Source organism: Tenrec ecaudatus, chromosome 1 (assembly GCF_050624435.1).
Source record: "Tenrec ecaudatus isolate mTenEca1 chromosome 1, mTenEca1.hap1, whole genome shotgun sequence".
NCBI lineage: Eukaryota > Metazoa > Chordata > Mammalia > Afrosoricida > Tenrecidae > Tenrec > Tenrec ecaudatus.
In genome coordinates, this window is record NC_134530.1 from 54088619 (window position 1) to 54108271 (window position 19653).

A 19653-nucleotide genomic window follows, 5' to 3' on the forward strand; every position below is an offset into this window, starting at 1 on the left:
CTGCTGAGTTCTGCTGGGTGTCGTGTGTGTGTGTGTGTGTGTGTGTGTGTGTGTGTGTGTGTGTGAAGGCAGAGTACAGTTCGACCTGGTGACAGAGACCAGGAAATGTCAGCATGGGATGGATGAAAGATGACCACAAATTCTGTGTCACTCTCCCCACCACCCCATTGGGCTTTACCTCCCTGCGCATTGCATCCAGTCTATAAGGGCTCTAACCTGTGAGCTGCAGTGAGAATCATCCTGGAGCACTCCTTGGCCTCCACCTTCAGAAGCGTATGGAAGCCCATTGGAGAATGAAAGAAATTTTTGCCATGAAAAAAATCCAGCACTCATGCTAGAAAACATGGACAGGGAGAGACATGGCCAGTGAGAGGGGCCCCACCTTCCAGTTGGCTCCACCACCCCTGTCAGTCAGATGAGAAGCCATATTGGAACTGAGCTCCAGGTAACTGTGTCCCTGTCATTTTCACATGGAGCAGAAAGCCAGCCCACTGAACTCAGCCTGCAGAATCGTGTCAGTCACAGATCGCCTCTTTCAGCCAATGTTCTAGAGTTTTCGTTTGACAGGAGAGCCCCCAGCACCCCCAGGGAAGTGTTGCTTTGACTCTTTTCTGGGAGCGGAGACCTCCAACCTCCTGCCTTTTAGATGGAGACCTCTCAGCTCTAGCACCAAGCCAGGTAACTAAGACCCTCAAGTCGAACTTTCAGATGAGAGAGCCTGCTTGGCCCACCATGGGCCGGACATCCACTGGAGGCCAATCCACTGAAACCAGCAGGCAGATGATTTCAGGACACAGGCAGTAGGGGCTGAACGGCCACCCACAGGACCCGTGGCCAGGAGCCAGCACAGACAGCAGAAAAACCTGGCACAGAGAAAGTGCTCCATGGAACGGGGACATAGTGCTGGTTGGATCACCAGGGCAGAAGGGCAGGTGTGGAACAGCTAAGTTTCTCTTGCACGATGGCTGTGCTGCGGTGCTGTTTGCCGTGGACGTTGGTATTGTCATCCTGCCTCTTGGAACGACTTCTAAGCAGGATTCTGGGGGTGACTGAGCTTCTTGTAGACGTCTTTACGTGCTCTCAGATCCGGATCTAGTAGTGGCGCTGAACTGCTCCATTACACAAGAATGAGTCCCCACTCTGAGAGGCAGGGCACTAGGAGGCCAGAGGGGCACTCTCTAGAGGGGCCTAGGGGCCTCGGGGCGGGGCTGGCAGAGTCTGGGCAGGGTTGGGAGGGGGGACACTTGGGGTTAGGAGTATCTCCTTAGGGCTGCAGTTCCTGAGGTGGAGGGGCAGCTGTGTCAGCGGAGGGGGTCGAAGCTGCCACGGAAGCAACAGAGAGGACACCAACAAGGGTGCCCGAGGGAGGCAGAGCCCTTGGTAAAGTCTGAGCCCTCTCTCTTGATCTCTAACTGGGGTGAGAGTGATATAGGTGCCCGATTCAACCCTACCATGTCTGTCCCACACACCACCCTCTCCCCACTGCCTGGCATGAACTACCTTCGAACAGAGGAATGAATTCATGAGTGGATGAACAAATTAATGAACAAACCCATTTTATCTGGTACCATCGCCGCCCTTCTCCAATGCATCCCCCTATTTGATGACCTCAGTCCTGGGCTCGCAGCCTGTCTCTCCAACAGACACAGTGCCCAGCCAGTCCCGTCCTGCCTCATGCTCAGTCTGCCCGTCTGCAAAGTGGGGTGATACACACCTGCCCTGCCTGATGCCGCTCCTGGGGAAAGGCCATGCAAATGCATCTGTCCCTGGAGGCGCAGGACAACCGTAAGCTGTTTCGGGGTGTCGTGTCTGTCATCACGGTCCCCACCACTGTTGCCATCACCGGCACCCTTATCCGGCACCCTTCTGATTCCCAAATGACCACGCTGCCTCTAGCCCTATTCAGGGCTTAAGTTAAATCACATTTAATTGTTGTTTTTTTTCTAAATGGAATAGCAAAACCAGAAAGAAAGAAAGAAAAATTCACAGCACAAGAAAGGTTAAATGGGGGAGGGGAGGAGAATATATTAAGCTTTTGATTAAAAAATGCAAACGTAGTTCCTGTTACACTCACCCCCCCGGGGTTTTCACTCACTCACACACACACACATTCCTGCAGTGAGACATACCCCACCCCTTGGAGTGAGCACACACACACACACACACACACACACACACCATCCCCTCCCCCACCTTCCAGGGGTTTGTGGGATAGCAGAGGCCAGGAAGACCCACTCAGGGCCCTGCCCCTGCAGAACCGCCCTCACTAACATGGCACCGCTAGACTAAAGTGGGGGCCGTGGGAGATGCCCAGGGGGCTCACCGAGCCCCTGCAGGCTGGAGCACATGGAAAGGCCACAGCCAGGGCAGGAGTCTTAGACGATTCTGTTCTCCAGGAGAGCCAGCCGCTTGCTCACAGCTTCCAGTGGGCCCCAGTCAAGGAGAGCGCAGGTCGGCCAGAGCAGAGAGGGGAGGAGCGTGGTGCCTATACCGGGACCCCCCCCCCTTCTTATTTCCTCTAGATCGCCCCCTCCCAGAACGTTCTCTCAATGCCAAGGCCACCTTAGAGCTAGGGTTCTGCCCTATGTCAAAACGTATCCATCCAGTGCTCCTTCACAAGTACTGTGGGGGCTACTGCCCTGCGCTGTCTCTTACAAGTTTAGCCCTGCTGGGTCCTCAGCCTAGTCCTGACAGGGCTTCGCCACCCCACCCCCCACCTTGCACTGCCCCTCTGACAAGGCTGCACCAGTAACGTCACCCTGAGCCTGTGTCGTGTTCTCCGACCGTGTCCAGGACTCTGTGTGTCCAGACCCTAACCTCCGGCCTCGGTTTCTCTGATCGGGTCTTTGACAGGGTCAGCACCAAAGCTGGTGCCCGCCTATCTGGTCATGTCCTGGACAGTCACCACGGGGCATCCTCCCTCCCCGGCTCCTCCTGCCCACTCTCACAGGGCCCCGGGTAAAGGATATGCTTCCGGGTCAGAGCTTGCAGCAGCTCCTCCACCTTAGCCTGGAACTTCACCATGGACTCGCAGGCACACGGGTCCTCCTCTGGCACAGGGGAGAGGCAGGGAGAGAGAGAGAGATGGCGAGTGTTAGCCCTGGGGATAGTGGTCATGCCCACAGTCAGAACTAGGGACTGTGAGGAGCCAGAGAGACATCAAGGCCCTGAGACAAACCTCCTAGGAGTGAGGGGGAGACACACCTCAGACAACTTTGAACTTCCTCAAAGCCCTGATAATGAACGCCCAAAACATCTCCCACACACTGAGCGCCTACTGTGTGCAGGACACCGCTGGGAGCCTCTAGGTTAGCTGAATGATTCCTCCCAGACCTCTTTGGGTTTGAAATCATTGACCCCATTTTACAGATGAAGAAATGAGGCGTGAAACTGCTTGCTCATGGCCAAAGTCAAGGTAGTGTCCGAGCAAAGAAGCAAGCCCTGGAGTCCCCGGGTCTGGAACCCGTCGTGGTTACTATCAGGGGCCAGCAAGCCGCCAGGGAGGGCCAGGATGGGCAGCAGGGCTTGGACCCCAGCTCTCCCTGTGACTAACAATGGTTCTACCCCTCTGACCTTGGTTCCCCTCCCCCTGTAAAATGGGGGTAATAATATTACTACCAAATAGAGAGAACGCTTTCATATTTGGAGCCCACTGGCATAGCACTGGTAGTAGTAACCGTCATACCGCCACACCTGGTTCTACCGACTCTCATACCACCCTATCCCCTGCTTCCCCTGCTCACATCCAGTCCCAGGACGACCCTGTCCCCCAAAGAGCCCCACCTGCCCCTTCTACTACGCTGGCCCTCGCCTCACTCACCCACACAGATCTTCATTTGCAATTTCTTGCCAATCTGGTTGATGGTCTTGAAGTCAGCCGTGTAGAAGTAGTGCTCGGCCACGGGCTCCGAGGCGATCTCCCTCAGCTCGTCCTCCACCGCATTGCCCACGCCCACAGCAAACATCTTAAAGCCTGCCAGGAGAACCAAGAGCAGTAAGGCTGAGCCTTCCTGGGGAACAGCCAGACAGCCAACAGCTGACACCTCCTAGTGGCAACTGTAGGAATTGCAGCCACAGGACCTCGGACAAAGATATTGAGCATATCTCCATTTGAAGTTGTACTATATGCCAGGCCCTGAACTGGGGAGCGTTGTAATATCACCCAACGCCAATAAACATATCTGTTCAGTGGTTTTTAATTTAGTCATTAAATAGGTGGGAAAAAAACTAGGCTCAGGCTTGCCCTGAGTTTGGGTAGATAGCCTAACTAGCAGTTGGTGTGTTCTTGAATGGAACAACCATTTAACCAGAAAAGTTTCAAGCCAGGCCCCCAAAAGGATCCGCAAAGCAAACCGCTTTTCTGGGGCCTCAGTTTTGTCATCGGGACTAGCCCATCCCTACCCATTTAAATTCACCCAGGGTTTAACACCCAAATCAGAAGAAACGCCGGGGTAAACTACAATGTAGCTGTGTTCCGTGGGCCACCGGGCATCAGCAGGGCCTGGGGCAGGCGGGTGGCACCTACCAAGGTCCTTGGCCTTCTTAGCGGCATCATTAATGTAGTCCTGGCTCCGGCCATCGGTGAAGACAATGCCCACCTTCTGGGCCCCAGGCCTGGCCCCGCTGGACACCGTGAAGGAGTTGTCAACGAGGTACTTGAGGGCAGCCCCGGTCATGGTTCCCTTCTCCATGTAGGACATGTTCCGCACGGCCGCCTTGATGTCCTTCTTGGTGCGGAAGCGGCCCAGCGGGAACTCCTGGCGCACAGAGCTCGAGTACTGCACCAGCCCCACCTGCGCCAGCTTGTCCGACACGTCCAGCGTGTCCACGATCTGGTTGATAAACTTCTTCACCAGCTCAAAGTTCTCTGGCCTCACGCTCTTGGATCCATCGATGAGGAAGACCAGGTCGGTGGCTGAGCTGCTGCCGCTGCCACTACCACAAACTGGGGAGGGCAGAAAAGCAAAGGGATGAAGCTGACAGCTGGGACCATCCATCCAGACCCCTTACTGGACACCCTGCCCCTACTCCCTGCCAGGTCTCTGTGTTGGGTGAATCACAGGGACCCATTCCATTTTGTTCTCACACCTCCCTCCCTGTGTGGGGAATGAGCTCCTTTCTGTGGCCTTGTGCCTTGGTTATGGGGGGCAAACAGATGTTCCCCCTAAACTTAGAAGAGTTACCTTTGCCCAAACTGGCTGCCCAAGAGGGTGGGTTACATATCCTGGGTAAACAGGAAGCAACTTGGTTGGATACTTTGGAAACGGGTCTGGTCTGCAGCCCGGCCCGTGATTGGTGTTCATGGGTATGCACCTTGCAGGGACCAGTCAATACACTATGCAAACGAGGTGCGCTGCAGTGAGGATATTCAAATGAAGTGTCTGAGGCCTACCAAGAGGAGATTGGTTGGTGTGTGGCACTCAGCTGGGAGGAGCCATCCTTTGAAATTGACTAGGAGTTGATTGAAAATATTTAAGTGGCCAAACGCACAGGGGGTTTTTGGAGCCAGAAAGAAGAAAGGGGGGAAGCAGCCAGAAGAAGCAAAAGGAAAGAGGGAGAGGTGGCAAGTGACCTCCTGAAAGAGCTATGACATTGGTCGGGGGCAGTAACCCTGGGGCTGGCAACAGACTGGCAGGGGCCCAGCGGCAAAGCTGGTGTTGCTGACAGTGGGGCTGGAAGGGGCCTGCATAGACCAGGAACTGAGAGAGCAGGGCAGCACTGAAGAAGGGTGACTTTGCCTACAGACTTCTTGTTTCCAATCCCTAGTTTGCCCTGTCACTTCCTTCATAAACCACTTAGCGTTTAAGAATGGTCAAGGGGCCCTGGTGGCAAAGTTGGTTATGCAGTTGGCTGCTGACTACAAGGTCGGCAGTTCAATGCCACCAGCAACTGTATGGGAGACAGACGAGGCTGTCTCCTCCTTTAAAGATTGACAGTCTCAGCAACCCTTGGGTGCAGTTCTACTCTGTGGTGTAGAGTCGCTATGAGTCAGAATTGACTCGGTGGCAGTTGGCTGATTCTTAAGTGTGCTCTGTGAGTTTGGTGTGACTCTTGGAGCAGATTATCACGCCCAGAAGAGGGGGAAAGAGCGTCATGGGAGGGGCAGCTGGAGTCAGAATCCGGGAATGTTTGGAGAGTAGAGATAGGTCTGACCTCCACCTCAAGTGAGTCAGCTTTGGGTGGACCCAGGTCACTGTCCCCTCTTAAGTGGGACCTCATCTGATGCTGAGACTACTCCTGGACACTCCAGAAATCCAGGATCGCTGCTCTGAACCCTGGGCAACAGCTGGAACAGCTTTGAACTCCACAGTCTGGGTCCTGCCATCGCACTAAACCCACCACCATGGTGCTAGCGGGGGTGGAGTCAGAGGAGAAATGACAAGCTCTAGAATGACACTGTTTTCTGAGAGCAAAGGGCAGGGAGGCTCAGGGGCCACAGCCCTCTTGCCACACAGACCTGCCCTCCCTGAGCCCCGGCTGTGGCCAGCCCACTGACCGTTGCAGGTCTTGCCGTCACTGTTGAGGGTGAAGCCTTCTCGGCAGGCGCAGGTGTAGGAGCCCGGGGAGCTGAGGCACACCTGCTCGCAATCATGGTCCCCAGTGGCACACAGGTCCGACACCACTGCGTGGACAAGCAAGTCTCAGAATAACAAGCCCTCAGACATCCTACCCAGGGCACCCTGCACTGACCGTGGAGACCAGGCCTCGTGCACAGTCGGGGAAAATAAGGTCCCCACCTGGGTGGGCCCAGGCCCCAGCCATCCTAAGACCCCTGAGTTAGGTCATCAAGCTAATGATAAAAAGAAAACTTCCTGGGGGCTCCCAGCAGGGACACAGCCCACTTCCTGGGAGCCCACCTCCGGAATCACATCCCTCTCTGGCCCAGCCTCTGATGCTGTCTCTCCAAGTCCACGTCCGCCTGGTGGAGGAGACCAAAGCCCTGTGCTGCGCCCTAAACTGCCCAGTTCCCCGCCCCCGCCGTGACCCCGCCCCCTTTGCTGTTTATCACAATCCCTAAGGGGTCTGCCCGTCCCACCCTGGTCCAGGTCCTGGCCCCGCCCCAAATGCCTCGATCCCACCCACCCAGGTCAAACCCCGCCCCTCCCCGCCTCCAGCGCACGGCAAAAAGCCTCTTGGAACTTCTTGGACAGCTTCTCGATGACGTTGTAGCTCTCCACGTAGTCCACGTGCTCGTCCTGCGGCTCGCTGGCCATCTGGCGCAGCGTGGCCTTGTCCACGCGGCCCACGCCGATGGCAAACAGCTCGATGCCGCTGGCCTGGGCCCGCGCAGACACGTCCCGCACGCTGTCCTGCGGCCGCCCGTCGGTCACCACGATGACCACCTGCCACGAGCGGGACGCGCGTAAGGACGGAGCCCTCCCCGCAAGACAGGTGACAGAAGAGGAAACTGAGGCCCGGAGAAGCCAAGTGAGTGACCCCAGGGCACCCCACTAGTGCTTTGCAAGTGTGCGTTGCCCCAGAGAGGGGGACATGACTGACTGAGAATGTAAGATAGATTTATCCTGCTGCGACACATGGGGGGGTGTCGTCCTGTCTTACACCTGTCTCTGGGGGCTCTGGAAACAGGGTGTCTCCTCTCTCAGTGCAGAGCTGCGGTTGCCTAAGGGCGGGGTCCTGGCAGTCCCCTTAGATAGGCTACCTCTTGGGGCAGGTGTGTTTCCTTCCCGGTGCCCTAAGATTGGGGGTCCCGGAGATGCTGGGGCTGCTGGAAAGCAGGCAGGCGGGTGGAAGCCGCCTGGAGGGAGCAGGTGCTCTCAGGGGCTCCTGGAGGCTGCCCGCCCTGGCCTAGTCTTTACTCCCAGCCTGGAGTCAAAGGGACGTCCAAGACCGTGCAGTTCTGCGTGTGGCCACCAGAGGGAGGCCAGGGATTGAGACGGAGGCTGATGCAGCCAGCGTGGCCATCCCCTGCCTGCCCGTCCTGGGAAGGAGTCATCTCTCGGTTCAGAGCGTGGCGCGGCACTGCTCCCACGGAGATGAGCAAAGATCAGTAGCTGCCGCCTTGTGCTCCCTTCACCCCAGGGGCTCCCCCTCCACGGAGGAATGGACTCCCTGCCCCTCCCCACAGGGGACCTCTGCTTGTACTGAGAAGAGGGACCGACAGCGAGGAGGGCCTACCGCCGCCGGGCCCCTGCCAGAGCCTGCCCTGACTGGGGGTGTTCGTGGTACTGGTTCCAGCTTGGGATCTGGCACTTCTCCACTTCCGACTTTGGGGTCTACTCCTAGGCCTCCTCTCTTGCCCCAGGTGCCTGACCCACTGCCATTTGAGGCATGTCCAGGTTAGGCATGAGGCACTACAAGTTACCCATCACCTTCATGAGTCTCCCTTTCCTCGTCTGTAAAAGGGGGTGTGGTGGGGTGCAGGGTGGAACGATTCTTGGTCAAACATCTCGTCATATGGGCCGGCCGGGTACCAGCACAGCCTCTTCCCTCCATACCCCCCAGGCCAGAGCTGCTGCCACGGAAAGCCGAGCAGCCATGTGCAACACCAGGGTCCACTGCCCCCCTCCGCTCCCCCCACCTGCACACACCCCTGAGACTCCTCCATCTGGTAGTTCCTCCAGGCTGAACCTCTGGTCTCTGGTGCCCACCACCACCACCACCACCAAGCACTGGCCTAATCTGGGAGTGCTCGTTAACTAGAGGTGTGACGACTGTGTCCCATCATCACCTTCACCCCTCTCCTCATTAGACTAACCCCAATGCCACCATATCCTCTCACCAGCCTCCGCTAGAGCACTCGGAACTTATAAGTGGATTCCCCCAACATGAGACCCACAGGTGCCTGGCTCCGTCATTCTTCGAGGGGTGGCAGTCCTAGAGTCTGTGCGTGTTTCCACAGCTTTTGTGCTGGGTAAGTTGCTTAAGCCCTCCCTGCCTCCCTGTGGTCCTCTGCACGATGGGGCAAGCACCTCTGAAGAGGATATTCACCTGGCCCTCATACGTCAGGCTTCTGCCACATGACTAACGCTGTGGGGAACAGGGGGCATGCGAACTAGGCCTTCCCTGTGCAGGTAAATCTCAACTCCTCAGGCCGACACAGGCTTATGGGGATGAGCAGGGCGCTGTGAGAGGACCAAGGGGGAGCAGGGGTGTGGGCCCTGCACTGTGAAATAGTCAAACGTGAGTCTGAGGTCTTTGAAAACCTCCAGCATGCTGCCTGCAGCCCTTGCTGACTTGGAAACTTGGGGGCTGCCCTTGGCTTCCCTCTCCAGAGCCCCTGGCGCTCCAGGGACTCCTAAATACAAACTCAGCTTGTGCTGAAAACGCACAAAACCTGTTACTGCCGAGCCAAGTCCAGCTCACAGCGACCCCACGTGTTTTGGGGGGAAGCAGCAATATCCTGTCAGCCTGCTCCACAGCACGAAGAACCTTTAACACTGATCCACCAAAATAAGACCCACAGGCAAGCAGCAGTGTCATTTCTCAGAGCTTGGAGCAGTACAAATGCATAACCATCTTCACCCCCACGGGCTGGCTCTTAGTGAATGCTGACTCCAACACCTGACCCACAGAGCTACCCAGGCCCCTTTCACGGGGCTCCCCTGGGACTCTTTAGGAGCCTGACACTGTTCTGAGCATGTTAACGCATCTAGTCTCAACCCTGCCCTTTGAGGAAGTGTTCTTATTACTGCCACATGACGAACGAAGAAGCCACGGCACAGTGTGGTAAAGTCGCCTGCCCAAGGTGACTCGGCTAGTGTGGTGGAGCAGAGGGCTGAGCCCAGACTGGTGGCTGCGGGGGCCGTACCCTTAACGGCATCTCATGGTCTCCCTGCTGCCTTCCGGGAACTCCCGACAGGCTCGAGAGGGAAGTCAGCCGGCAGGGGCAACACCAAGTGCTCCCCAGACTGTGCACGCTCCTGGAGTTAGAAGGTAGAGGAAGCTCTGCAGATCTGAGTTCGAATCTCAGCTCAGCCACTTCTAACTGGTACCACTACCAAATGCCAAAAGACCACCTCACTTGGCTACTCCTTTCCCCAATGGGATGGTGGCCATGGGCACAGTTGCCCCAAGCCAGGAGCCCTGTCGGGCCAGGAGCACATACCTTGCTGATGTGGGGGGACCGGGATCGCCCTCCCTGGGAATCGCTGAGGACTTTGGTGATGGCGAACTGGATGGCCAGGCCGGTCATGGTGCCGGTGGACAGTGGCTGGATGCGGCGCACGGCCTGCAGGAGCGCGGCCTTCGAGCTGTGGGCATGCAGCGGGAACTCCTGCTTCACCGAGCTGGCGTAGTTGACCACACCTACCCGGGTGGCATTGGGTCCCACATCCAGAGACTCAATCACCTGAGACAGTAACACCTTCACCTTCTCAAACTCCACGGGCCGCACGCTGCGAGAGCTGTCGACCACAAACACCAGGTCCGTGGGCCGAGTCCTGCACAGATGCCCTGAGGGGACAGCAGGGGGACAGAAAGAGCGGTGGGCAGAGGTCAGGAGGTGGGTCTGAAGATGGGGGAGGGCTTGATGATGGAGACCTGCTAATCTCTACTCAGTGGTCTTGGGCCAGATCTCTCACCTCTCAAAGCCTCCATTTCTTCGTCTGTGCAATGAATCAGAGAGGCACTTCTTACAGGGTACCCACTGGGCACCAAGCCCACAGTGGGTCTTCAGGGGGCAGCAAGGGAGACAATGGTCTGTCCAGCAGTTTCTCTGCCAGCCACTACCACAGGTAACATACTCATCTTTGTCACCAGGTGGCCCATGGGAGACAGAGCAGGCCTGCTTCCCCGGGGCAGCAGGCTGTCAGGGCCATTTGCTACAGGACCACAAGGTGGGCTCCAACTGCCCACCCAGGCTGCTATTGACAAGGGACAGCTGTTTCTTTCTCCTAGCTGGGCAGCAGGGCACTGCGGGTGGGCCCTCCAGGAGCAGACACAGCCCTGAGGGTAAAGCCGTGCTTGCCAACATGACCTCTTTCATCTGAGCATCAAAGCCAAGGGCCAGATTGGAATTGGCCTGGCTCAGCCCAGCAGAGCTGATGGCTAGTTTCCAAGGGCAAAGGGAAGGAGCAGGAATCCCTGGTAGCCACTTTGGCAGCCTGGCTGGCTGAGCCCCAGGCCTCATCCACAGGGGGAGATGTCCCCCAGACACCCTAGGAGACTAGGCCACCTGCTGAGAAGACCATAGATCTGGTGCAAGGCAGGCCTGGGTTCAAATCCTGTCTTGGGCCTGCTGAGCACACCTGGGTAGGTATTATACTGAGCCTCAGTTTTCCTGCCTGTCCAGTGGAAGATTAATACTTACCACTAACCTGGGCCTGTAGGCAGGCAGGTTTAGGACCAAGGCCCCACACTGAATCTGAATTAGGCAAGTGGGTCTCAAGGTTAGGTGCAGTGCGGACCGGAAGACAGAAAGGTGGGCTGGGCTAGCCCCAAGCCCCCATGCTCTGGACTAGACCCCAGGCATCAGGGTTCCTCAAAAAACTTTAGGAACCACCTAGCAGCCAGGTCCTGGTCCCCACTAGTTAAGGCTACAGATGGTTAAACGGAGGTGCAGGGATGGGAGGAATTGGCCCTGTATGGACTCTGGGAATGCCCTGGGTGCATGTAGATGGTTTCCCCTCTGTTCTGAGCATCCCCATCTGCACAAGTACTGGGAAGTCTGGAGTCAGTGCCCCAGGCTGCACCTCCAGAGGTGGTGTGGCCCCCAGGGAGCCCAGTCCTGGGAGGTGCCGACCGGCTGGAGATGAGGCTAGCTCTTGGCCCCCAGATCAAACAGCCAAGAGCACTGCCCTGGGCCCGGGCAGCTCCCTATGCCAACAGCCTCGGATGCAGCTTGTGCGCCTGGTGGCTTCAGGGACCACCGTCCCCCAGTAAATATGGTCCCTGGGAAGGTAGGGAGCCCCAGAGAAGGCTTGGGGGCTCCAGAAAGAGGCACACCCACGTCCCCCAATCGATACACTAAGGGGCACCTCTGCCCTGCTCTCGTCACTGTCCCATCTCTGTTCCTGTGACAATCTGCTGTCCCCGCCCGTCACCCTCCCACCCTCCCTTCCCACCACCCCCAGGTCCCCCTTGGTTTCCGCCATGTCAGTGCGCAGCCCTGCAGGCTGCTGACCAGGCACGGCTTCCCCAGGGCTCCCATCTCACTCGAGCCCCCTCACCTCTGGGCTGCGGGGTCAGGCTGAGGGTGCCTGGGGCCTGGAGCAGCAGCAGCAGCAGACCACCGAGCACAAGGCTGGCACCAGAGATGGTCCCCATGGTTCTGGCTGTTCAGGCAGCAGTGGGCACAGTGGTGGGGGTGTGCAGGGGGCCGGCTCTTATCAACCTCGCTGTCTGCCCAACCTCCCAGCCAGGCAGCCCCCACCCCCCTCCCCAGGTGACATGGGGGCAGCCAGCCCTGCCCACCCCCTCCAGGGGCGGGACTGGGCTGAATGGAGGTGTGTGTGCCGGAGAGGGCGGGGCCACCTGGCCAGGGCTCCAGAGGCCCCTCAGACCACAAGGGCTCCTTTGCCTTCTGAAGCAACCAGAGCTGCTGCTGGAATTCAGGGAATCTCAGGTGGGGTGGGGGCTCCCCAAGCCCAAGATTTACCAAAAGTAACCCAAAAAAACCCAATGGCCGTCGAGTGGATCCCACTTTAGCTCCAACTCGGGCCACTCAGGTGTGCCTGGATAGAAGTGTGCTCGCTCCTTGGAGTTTCTGCTCGGAGCACTTGTGTTGATTGGAGGTTGGGGATTTTACTTTTCGCTGTGGTGTGGACAACAGCGCACTGGGAAAATCCATTTCCCACCCCACGATTCATATGTGCTTTTGTGCTGTCTGAAAGCACTGTCTGATTCATTGTGGTCCCCAGTGTCGCTGCACACTCTGTCTTCACACTTCCCAGTCACCCTTCAGACCTCCCCCTTCCCTCCTCCTCCTCCTCCATGTACCCCTGGGCAAATGCTGCCCTGGCAGGCTCCTGCTCTAAGGCGTGCATTGAATGCATACCTACCTCCTACCCCCGCCAGCACCTGATAGGACAGGGTGGAATGGCCCCTGTGGGGTTCTGAAACACCCAACTCTACAGAGGTAGAAAGCCTCATCTTTCTCATGCTGAGCAGCTGATGGTTTCAAACTGCTGACCTTGTTAGCAGCCCCACGTGTAACCACTGGGCCAGCAGGGTTTGGCTGAAAGTTGAGCCACAGGTGAAGTTGGTTCAGACCTGAAGAGTTCAGGTGCACCCCTCTCCCAGCCTCCCCCTGATAGGTCCCTCCTCCTGCGTCCATGCATTGCCTGTCTCGACCAAGAGCAGAAGAGTGTCTGATCGAGGCCTCTCTGCACCCTGGGCCCTGGCCAGGGTCTGTCTGGAGGAAGTTTGCAAATAAGTGGGCATGGCCAGCGAGGACTGTTGCACCCACGTCTAGTTGGGACAGAGCAGAAAGGGCATGGGCTTGGCTGCCTGAGAGACCCAGGTTCAAATCCACTTCTGCTGCTGATCGGCTGTGTGACCAGAAGCTGGTGCCTTAGCTTCGCTGAGCCTCAGCCTGTCATTATGCAGTGGGAAGATGAGGTGATGTCAACTAGACAGGCCTAGGTCGGGGTAGGAGTGGAGCTCAATTATGTTGCAGTCCGATAACACCTCGTGAGTGGCATAAGCCTTGTTGTAGGAGAGAGCCTGAGAGGGGTCGAATCCTTCGGCCAGAGCTACATCTTACATCTAGCGCCTCGATCTCCTGTTGAGTGGCCTGCGGGTCCCAGGAGCCATCAGCTCACTACTGACAGTGGATTCATTCAGCCTCCGCATCGGCCAGCCTGTGCCCCCTGCTATCTCTACTTTGTCATCTTGCTTCCTGTTCACCAGCTTCCACGATGCAGGAGCAGCCTGACTTGAGTCAGACTGGACTTCCCTATTCCTGCCACCGCATGAGCCATTTCCTGATATGAGTCTCTTATTACGTGTAAAGACCAGCAGGTGTCCTTGGTTTTGCGTCTCTGGAGAACGAAACCTAACACAGAAGGGAAGCTCCAGGCTGGCCTGGGGTGATGTGAGAAGACGGTTGTACAGTCAAAGGACAGAATGGGGCCCCTTGAGATCTCTGCATTTCAGTCACTGTAAAGCAGGCCCCAACAAAAGCAAATGCATTGACATATGTTGAAGGACTCGTGGGCCCAGCGGACACAGCCAGCAGCTCCCACAACCCTTGCCGTAGTGGCAAATGACAGCCACCCCCCTTGCCCAGGCTCAGCCCCTCGATGCTTTCCAATCCCCTTTGTTCTCTCAGGGAGTCTGTCAGGCCAGCAGATCCCAGACTCCTGCCCATTTGTCAGATAAGGAAACTGAGGCCCAGAGAGCCAGCTGAAGGTTGAGGCCACACACGTGAAACCGCAGCCGCATCACCCTCTGTGCCCCTCACTGTGGGAGAAAGATGGGAAACCATGGCCCCAGCTTGCTCCCCTTTGGTTGGCGTTTGTCCGTGATCCCACCCCTTGCCTGTTTCCAGACCCTGTCATTCTGACGACTGGTCCTCTAATTCTCTCTCAGAGATGCTGTGTGGGTACAAAGCCTAGTTCGTCACTTCTCAGAATGGTCTTATGCGTGTGCTCTCTCGGCCTCTCCCTCTCCCGGCAGGCAGAGTGCCAGCATCTCAAGGCAGGGGACTCCCTTGCCACCACCCCCCAGCCCCCAACACCACCACTGAATCCCAGCACCCAGCATGGGGCCTGGCTCAGGATATCAAATGAGTTGATGAAGAAATTAAGGGAATGAAAGAGCCGTTGTGCACTGGCTCTAATGCCTCGTAAAAGCGATACAGGGCAGCCTGGGGCCGGCACGGGGACCGTGGCCGTGTGGAGGTGTCCGAGGAAGCGCAGCCCCTCCCGACAGCAGGGCTGTGTCTGCAGCTGGGTACACAACATGCTCTTGGCGGGGGGTGGGGTGGGGTGGGGGGGGTGGCAGCCAGGCCCCTGAAGCAGCTCTTTCAGGCCCAGCATTGAATGGCAGTTCTATGGCCTCCTCGGGGCACACAGGCGCCTTCTCTGGGTTGGCTTCTCCGCAGAAATATGCAGCAGGTATGTCCCAGGACGCTCCATGTCCCAGGACGCTCCACGACGGGCTGCAGCGCTCCCTCGCTGGAGCTGGGGGAGGTCTGGACGTTCAGCGCATACGTTGAGGAAAGAAAAGCAATATTTGTGTTTCTTAAATGTGAAGCACTTTGCCCCGGGATCCAAAATCAGGAACTGCGCGTCCAGTATTGACTGGCTGACTGGCCCCAGAGGGAAAACGCTAGCGTGTCCCCCTTCAGAGCTGCTAGCAAGTCCAGGGAGGCGCCGGCTACTCCCTCCCTGTTTTCGTGGGAACGCAAAGCCACCAGGGTTTCGTGGAAGATAAAGGGGAAGGCCCTGGGCACGGTCAGTGCGACCCCCTGGCTAGGGCTCAGGACTCCCACTCCAGGGCTCCCCAGCTCCCACCTTGACCTCACGCTCCTACAGCTAGAGGTTCACGTGGCACAGGACACCTCCATCAGTGGGGGTCCTGCTACGTGCGCGTCCATGCTTACTGCTCCATAGCCTGGGCTCCTGCTACGTGCGCGTCCACGCTTACTGCTCCATCTCCAGGGCTCCTGCTACTTGCGCGTCCACGCTTACTGCTCCATAGCCTGGGCTCCTGCTACTTGCGCGTCCACGCTTACTGCTCCATAGCCTGGGCTCCTGCTACGTGCGCGTCCACGCTCACTGCTCCATAGCCTGGACTCCTGCTACGTGCGCGTCCACGCTTACTGCTCCATCTCAAGGGCTCCTGCTACGTGCGCGTCCACGTTTGCTGTCATTCAACTCCTCCAGCGTTTCCGTTCTCTCTAAAGGAACTCGCCGCCTCAACAATGCCCTGCGCTGCGGTGTCGTTGGCAGCCAGCAGCCGTGGAGCGGTGACCCTGTGGGCAGCAGCAGCAAAGAACGTCACCGCGTCCTGTGCTTGAGTCCGTTCTTGCAGCCACCTTGCCAGGCGCCAAGGGTCTCCCCGCCCCGGCGGCCCTCTCCTCCACCGAGCGTGAGGTTCGGCCCGCCCGCGGCTCTGGACAGCAAGCCCACTTGTCCCTGCTTTCTTGTGCCCCGCGCGGTTTTCGTGGGAACTTTGGGAAGTCGGTCTTGTCCGGAAGCGGCACAGAAACCGGTGGGCCATGGGTGAGCCTGCTGGCGCTTGAAATACTAATGGCAGAGCCCCCAGCACCAAGCAACCCGAAGCCGCGACAGTGCGGCACAGCGACAGACGCGTGGTGCATGGTAAAACGTACCCAACCTCAAATGTGCCGCCTTAACCAATTTTCAGGGTGCCATCCAGCGGCCTTAGTGTGGCGTCCACCATGTGGTATAACGGTCACCACTCGCTGCTTCCGAAGAGAAACTCAGAGCCCAGTAAGCAATGACTCCCCAGCCCCCTGTCCCTCTCGGCCCCGGTGGCCAACCACCTACTTCTCAAAACCCGTCTGCTTCTCAAAAGGCTGAACTGACGGACTACACGTCTGGCTGCTGACCGCAAGCTCAGCAGTTGGAAACCACCCGCGGCTCCGCAAGAGAAAGATGAGGCTTTCTACTCCTGAAAGGGGTTGCAGACTTGGAACCCCACTGGGCCAGTTCGCCTCCGTCTATAGGGTGGCCATGGGTCTGAATCGACTTGGTGACAGTGGAATTGTTGTTTGTGGTTTTTAATCTACTCTTGTCCCTATGCAGCTGCTTAGTCCAGATAGTTCTATCAGTGGGGACACGCGGTATTTGCTGTCTTGTGCATGCTTTCAAGGCTCACCCACGCCGTAGCCCACCCCAGAGCTGCTCTATTCCTCTCTCTGGTTGAGTGGCTCACGCTCAGTCCGCACCGCATCCCACTTGTCCAGCGCCCCCTGGTGGACGGGCGTCTCCACCTTTGCGGCTACCATGAGCAGCGCTGCTTGTGTTTCGCTTTGTCTTAAGGTCTCCTCCTCCTAAGCAGGACTAGCCATGACATCACTGGTTCCTTGGGCGGTTTGTACGTGTATTCCAATCCGCACATAAATACATTCGAAACTAATTCACTCGAACTTCCCCATCCGCACAGCACCAAAATCATCTTGCGTTTGGGCCAGCGACTCTGAGGAGTCCTGCCAAGAGAGACATTTTGGTACTAGACGGAGATGGTCGGGTCCCTGTTCTGTCACGGCCAGCAGTGATGGCTTCGGGCAAATCTCTTCACCTCTGTGAAAGCCCGGATCCTCAGGCCTGGGGACAAGGAGATGGGAGGTGTCTGGGAGTAGGCCTGCTGTGTCCATGGGGGTGAGGTCCACGGTATTTGTCGACACAGGGCAGGCCCAGGTGCACTAACGAATAATAATTACTACTAATAATAATTTTCTCAGTCTCAAGGGCTGGACACTAGGGTTTGTGTCTGCCCCTACCTGGTCCTTCCCCAAAGCTCCCTCCATCTTTCTAGCCTACCATCTCCAGGCCCTTAGGGTCCAGCCACATGGACAAGACAGAGAGACCCAGTGTGGGGAAGCGCGTCAGATAAGGAGTACAGGTGTGCAGGAGTGAGCCTCCACTTCCACCTCCCCAGGTGAAAGCAGCTTCCTCTAGATCAAAGTATAAGGTTTGCTGGGCGACCTGTCTTCTGTCACCCTTCCCCACCCACCGCCAGTGTTCTCTCCTGCTCACGGACGCAGGTGTGCACACAACACGTGCCCACTTCGATCACATCCAGCTTCTCACCTCTGAGCTCTGCAGATGCTGTTCCCACCTCCAGGGAGCCCTTCCCTTTATCTGACCCGCACACCCAGGCGCTCTTTCAGAGCCAGGTCAGTGGTCATCAGGGGGAGGGAAAAGGGGGCAGGGGAACCAGTCATCACGAACAGAAGTTTCTGTCATAAGGTATTCAGGGCTACTTCCTTCAAAGTGGACAGCCAACCCCTCTGTGTCGTCTGCTCTTAGTCTGGAAGCTCTGCGGAAACCCGTTCACCTTGTGTGACCCAGGTGGGGTTTTCAAGGTCAGCGGCAGGGCTGCCAGCATCCCCGCCAGACGTAGGCCACCCCAGTACAGTGCGCCACAGCCTGCCCAAAGAACGCGCAGGTCAGCCCTGGAAAACGTCCGGCCAGGGGGCTCCTTAGAAGGAAGCACGGCGAGACTCGGTCTCCCGTGCTTTGGACGTGTTGTCAGGAGAGACCAGTCCCTGGCGAAGGACATCATGCTTGGGAAGCGGAGGGGCAGCAGAGAAGGGGAGGACCCCAGGAGATGGACTGACGCAGCGGCTACAACAACGGGCTCAGGAGTAGGAACAATTGTGAGGATGCGCAGGACGGGGCAGTGTCTCGTGCTGTCGCACACAGGGTCGCTGTGAACGGGGACCAACTAGACAGCCCCTCACAACAGCGACGTTGCGGTGGATGATGATAGGACGTTCGCATTGGTTAAGGGTCACCGTTGAACACAAATCCTGTAACTGACGGCACTGAGTTAGTTAGACACATGGAAAGGGCTGAAGTGGCCAATGCAGGGCTACATGTATTTTTACAAATGGATGTGAAACAGTGAGAAACTAATGCAAGAAGTGAAGAAAGAGAATTCGCTGATTCCCAAGGTGGACTCCCAGGGGGCGGGCCTGAGAAGAAGAAGCAACTCAGAAGCCGGCCTCCCTCCTCGCAGCTCACATCTCCCTTGAATGGAAGCCGGCACCGCGCTGACTCTCAGCCCATGAGGCGAGTCTCCAAGGGAGAGACCCAAGCCCCCTGCCCACTGGCACATGATCAGAGCGGAGGGCTGTGTATAACGGAACAGAACATTGCCGGTCCTGAACCGTCATCATGGTCTCGGGGTACGTTTGAGCCATTCTGGGGTCCACCCTTCCAGCGAGGGTTCCTGCAAGCTCAGTTACCCTCTGCATCACCGAGCGCAATGCCCTCTTCCAGTGACTGGTCTCTCGCTCCTGACGACGCATCTAAAGAGATGCTGTCAAACGTAAGCCCCAGTATCTCCATCCTCACGTGCCAGCAGCAGGCAGGTTGTATTTCTCAAAGAAGATGTTGAAGAAGATGTTGAATCATCCATAGTCTATTCAATATTTTCACCAACCTCTGATCGTTCTCCCCCAGATGGCATGCCTGGGTCTGGAACGAGGGAGGCGGAGAGGGAAGGGCACAGGGCGGACAGGGAAGCTGCTTCAGGGTCAGTGAGGGAAGGGCTGGGCGCTGAGCAGACAGCTGGGGTGCTCGCTCCCCGTGTGACTGTGGGCACCTGAGAAGGGTTCCAGGGTGGAGATGCCAACCAGGGAAGGTGAGCCGTGTCCCCCCACCTTGCTTCACCGATTCCCGAGGTGAACTCCCAGGGGGCCGGCCTGAGACGTCACATAGCTGCTCTCCTACCAGTAACGTTGTCCTTCTCTTTGTCCCCAAAGCCCTCAGGTGGGACGGCAACTCTGCTGGCAGCTACAGCGTGGCAGCACTGTCCCCGAGGTCAAGGCTGGCCAGGTCTGTGCTGTCACGTGAAAATCCTCAGATTCACCAGACTCCAGTCTCAGCCCGGTGATTTCCATCCTCCTGCTCCAGTGTCCTCCTAGCCTCCAACTTCCTGCTTCCCCTTATGACCTTCTTCTCCCCACCTCCAAAATCCTCCCCACTTCCAATGTCCTTCCCCAAAAAACATGGAGCAGAAAAAGCTATAAGACACGGGCCCTGGATGAACAATCTG

General features: G+C 57.4%; 1 protein-coding gene across 1 annotated transcript; it reads right to left on the bottom strand.

The window, feature by feature from the left end:
• Nucleotides 1-2375: 2375 nt before the first annotated feature.
• Nucleotides 2376-12225, bottom strand: MATN1 (matrilin 1). The gene is made up of 8 exons (XM_075538823.1): nt 12129-12225; nt 10067-10413; nt 7121-7343; nt 6497-6622; nt 4526-4945; nt 3821-3973; nt 2970-3050; nt 2376-2425 (listed from the first exon to the last, which is right to left on the bottom strand). Exons 1-8 carry the CDS (start codon nt 12223-12225, stop codon nt 2376-2378), a joined length of 1497 nt encoding a protein of 498 aa, XP_075394938.1.
• Nucleotides 12226-19653: the final 7428 nt, after the last annotated feature.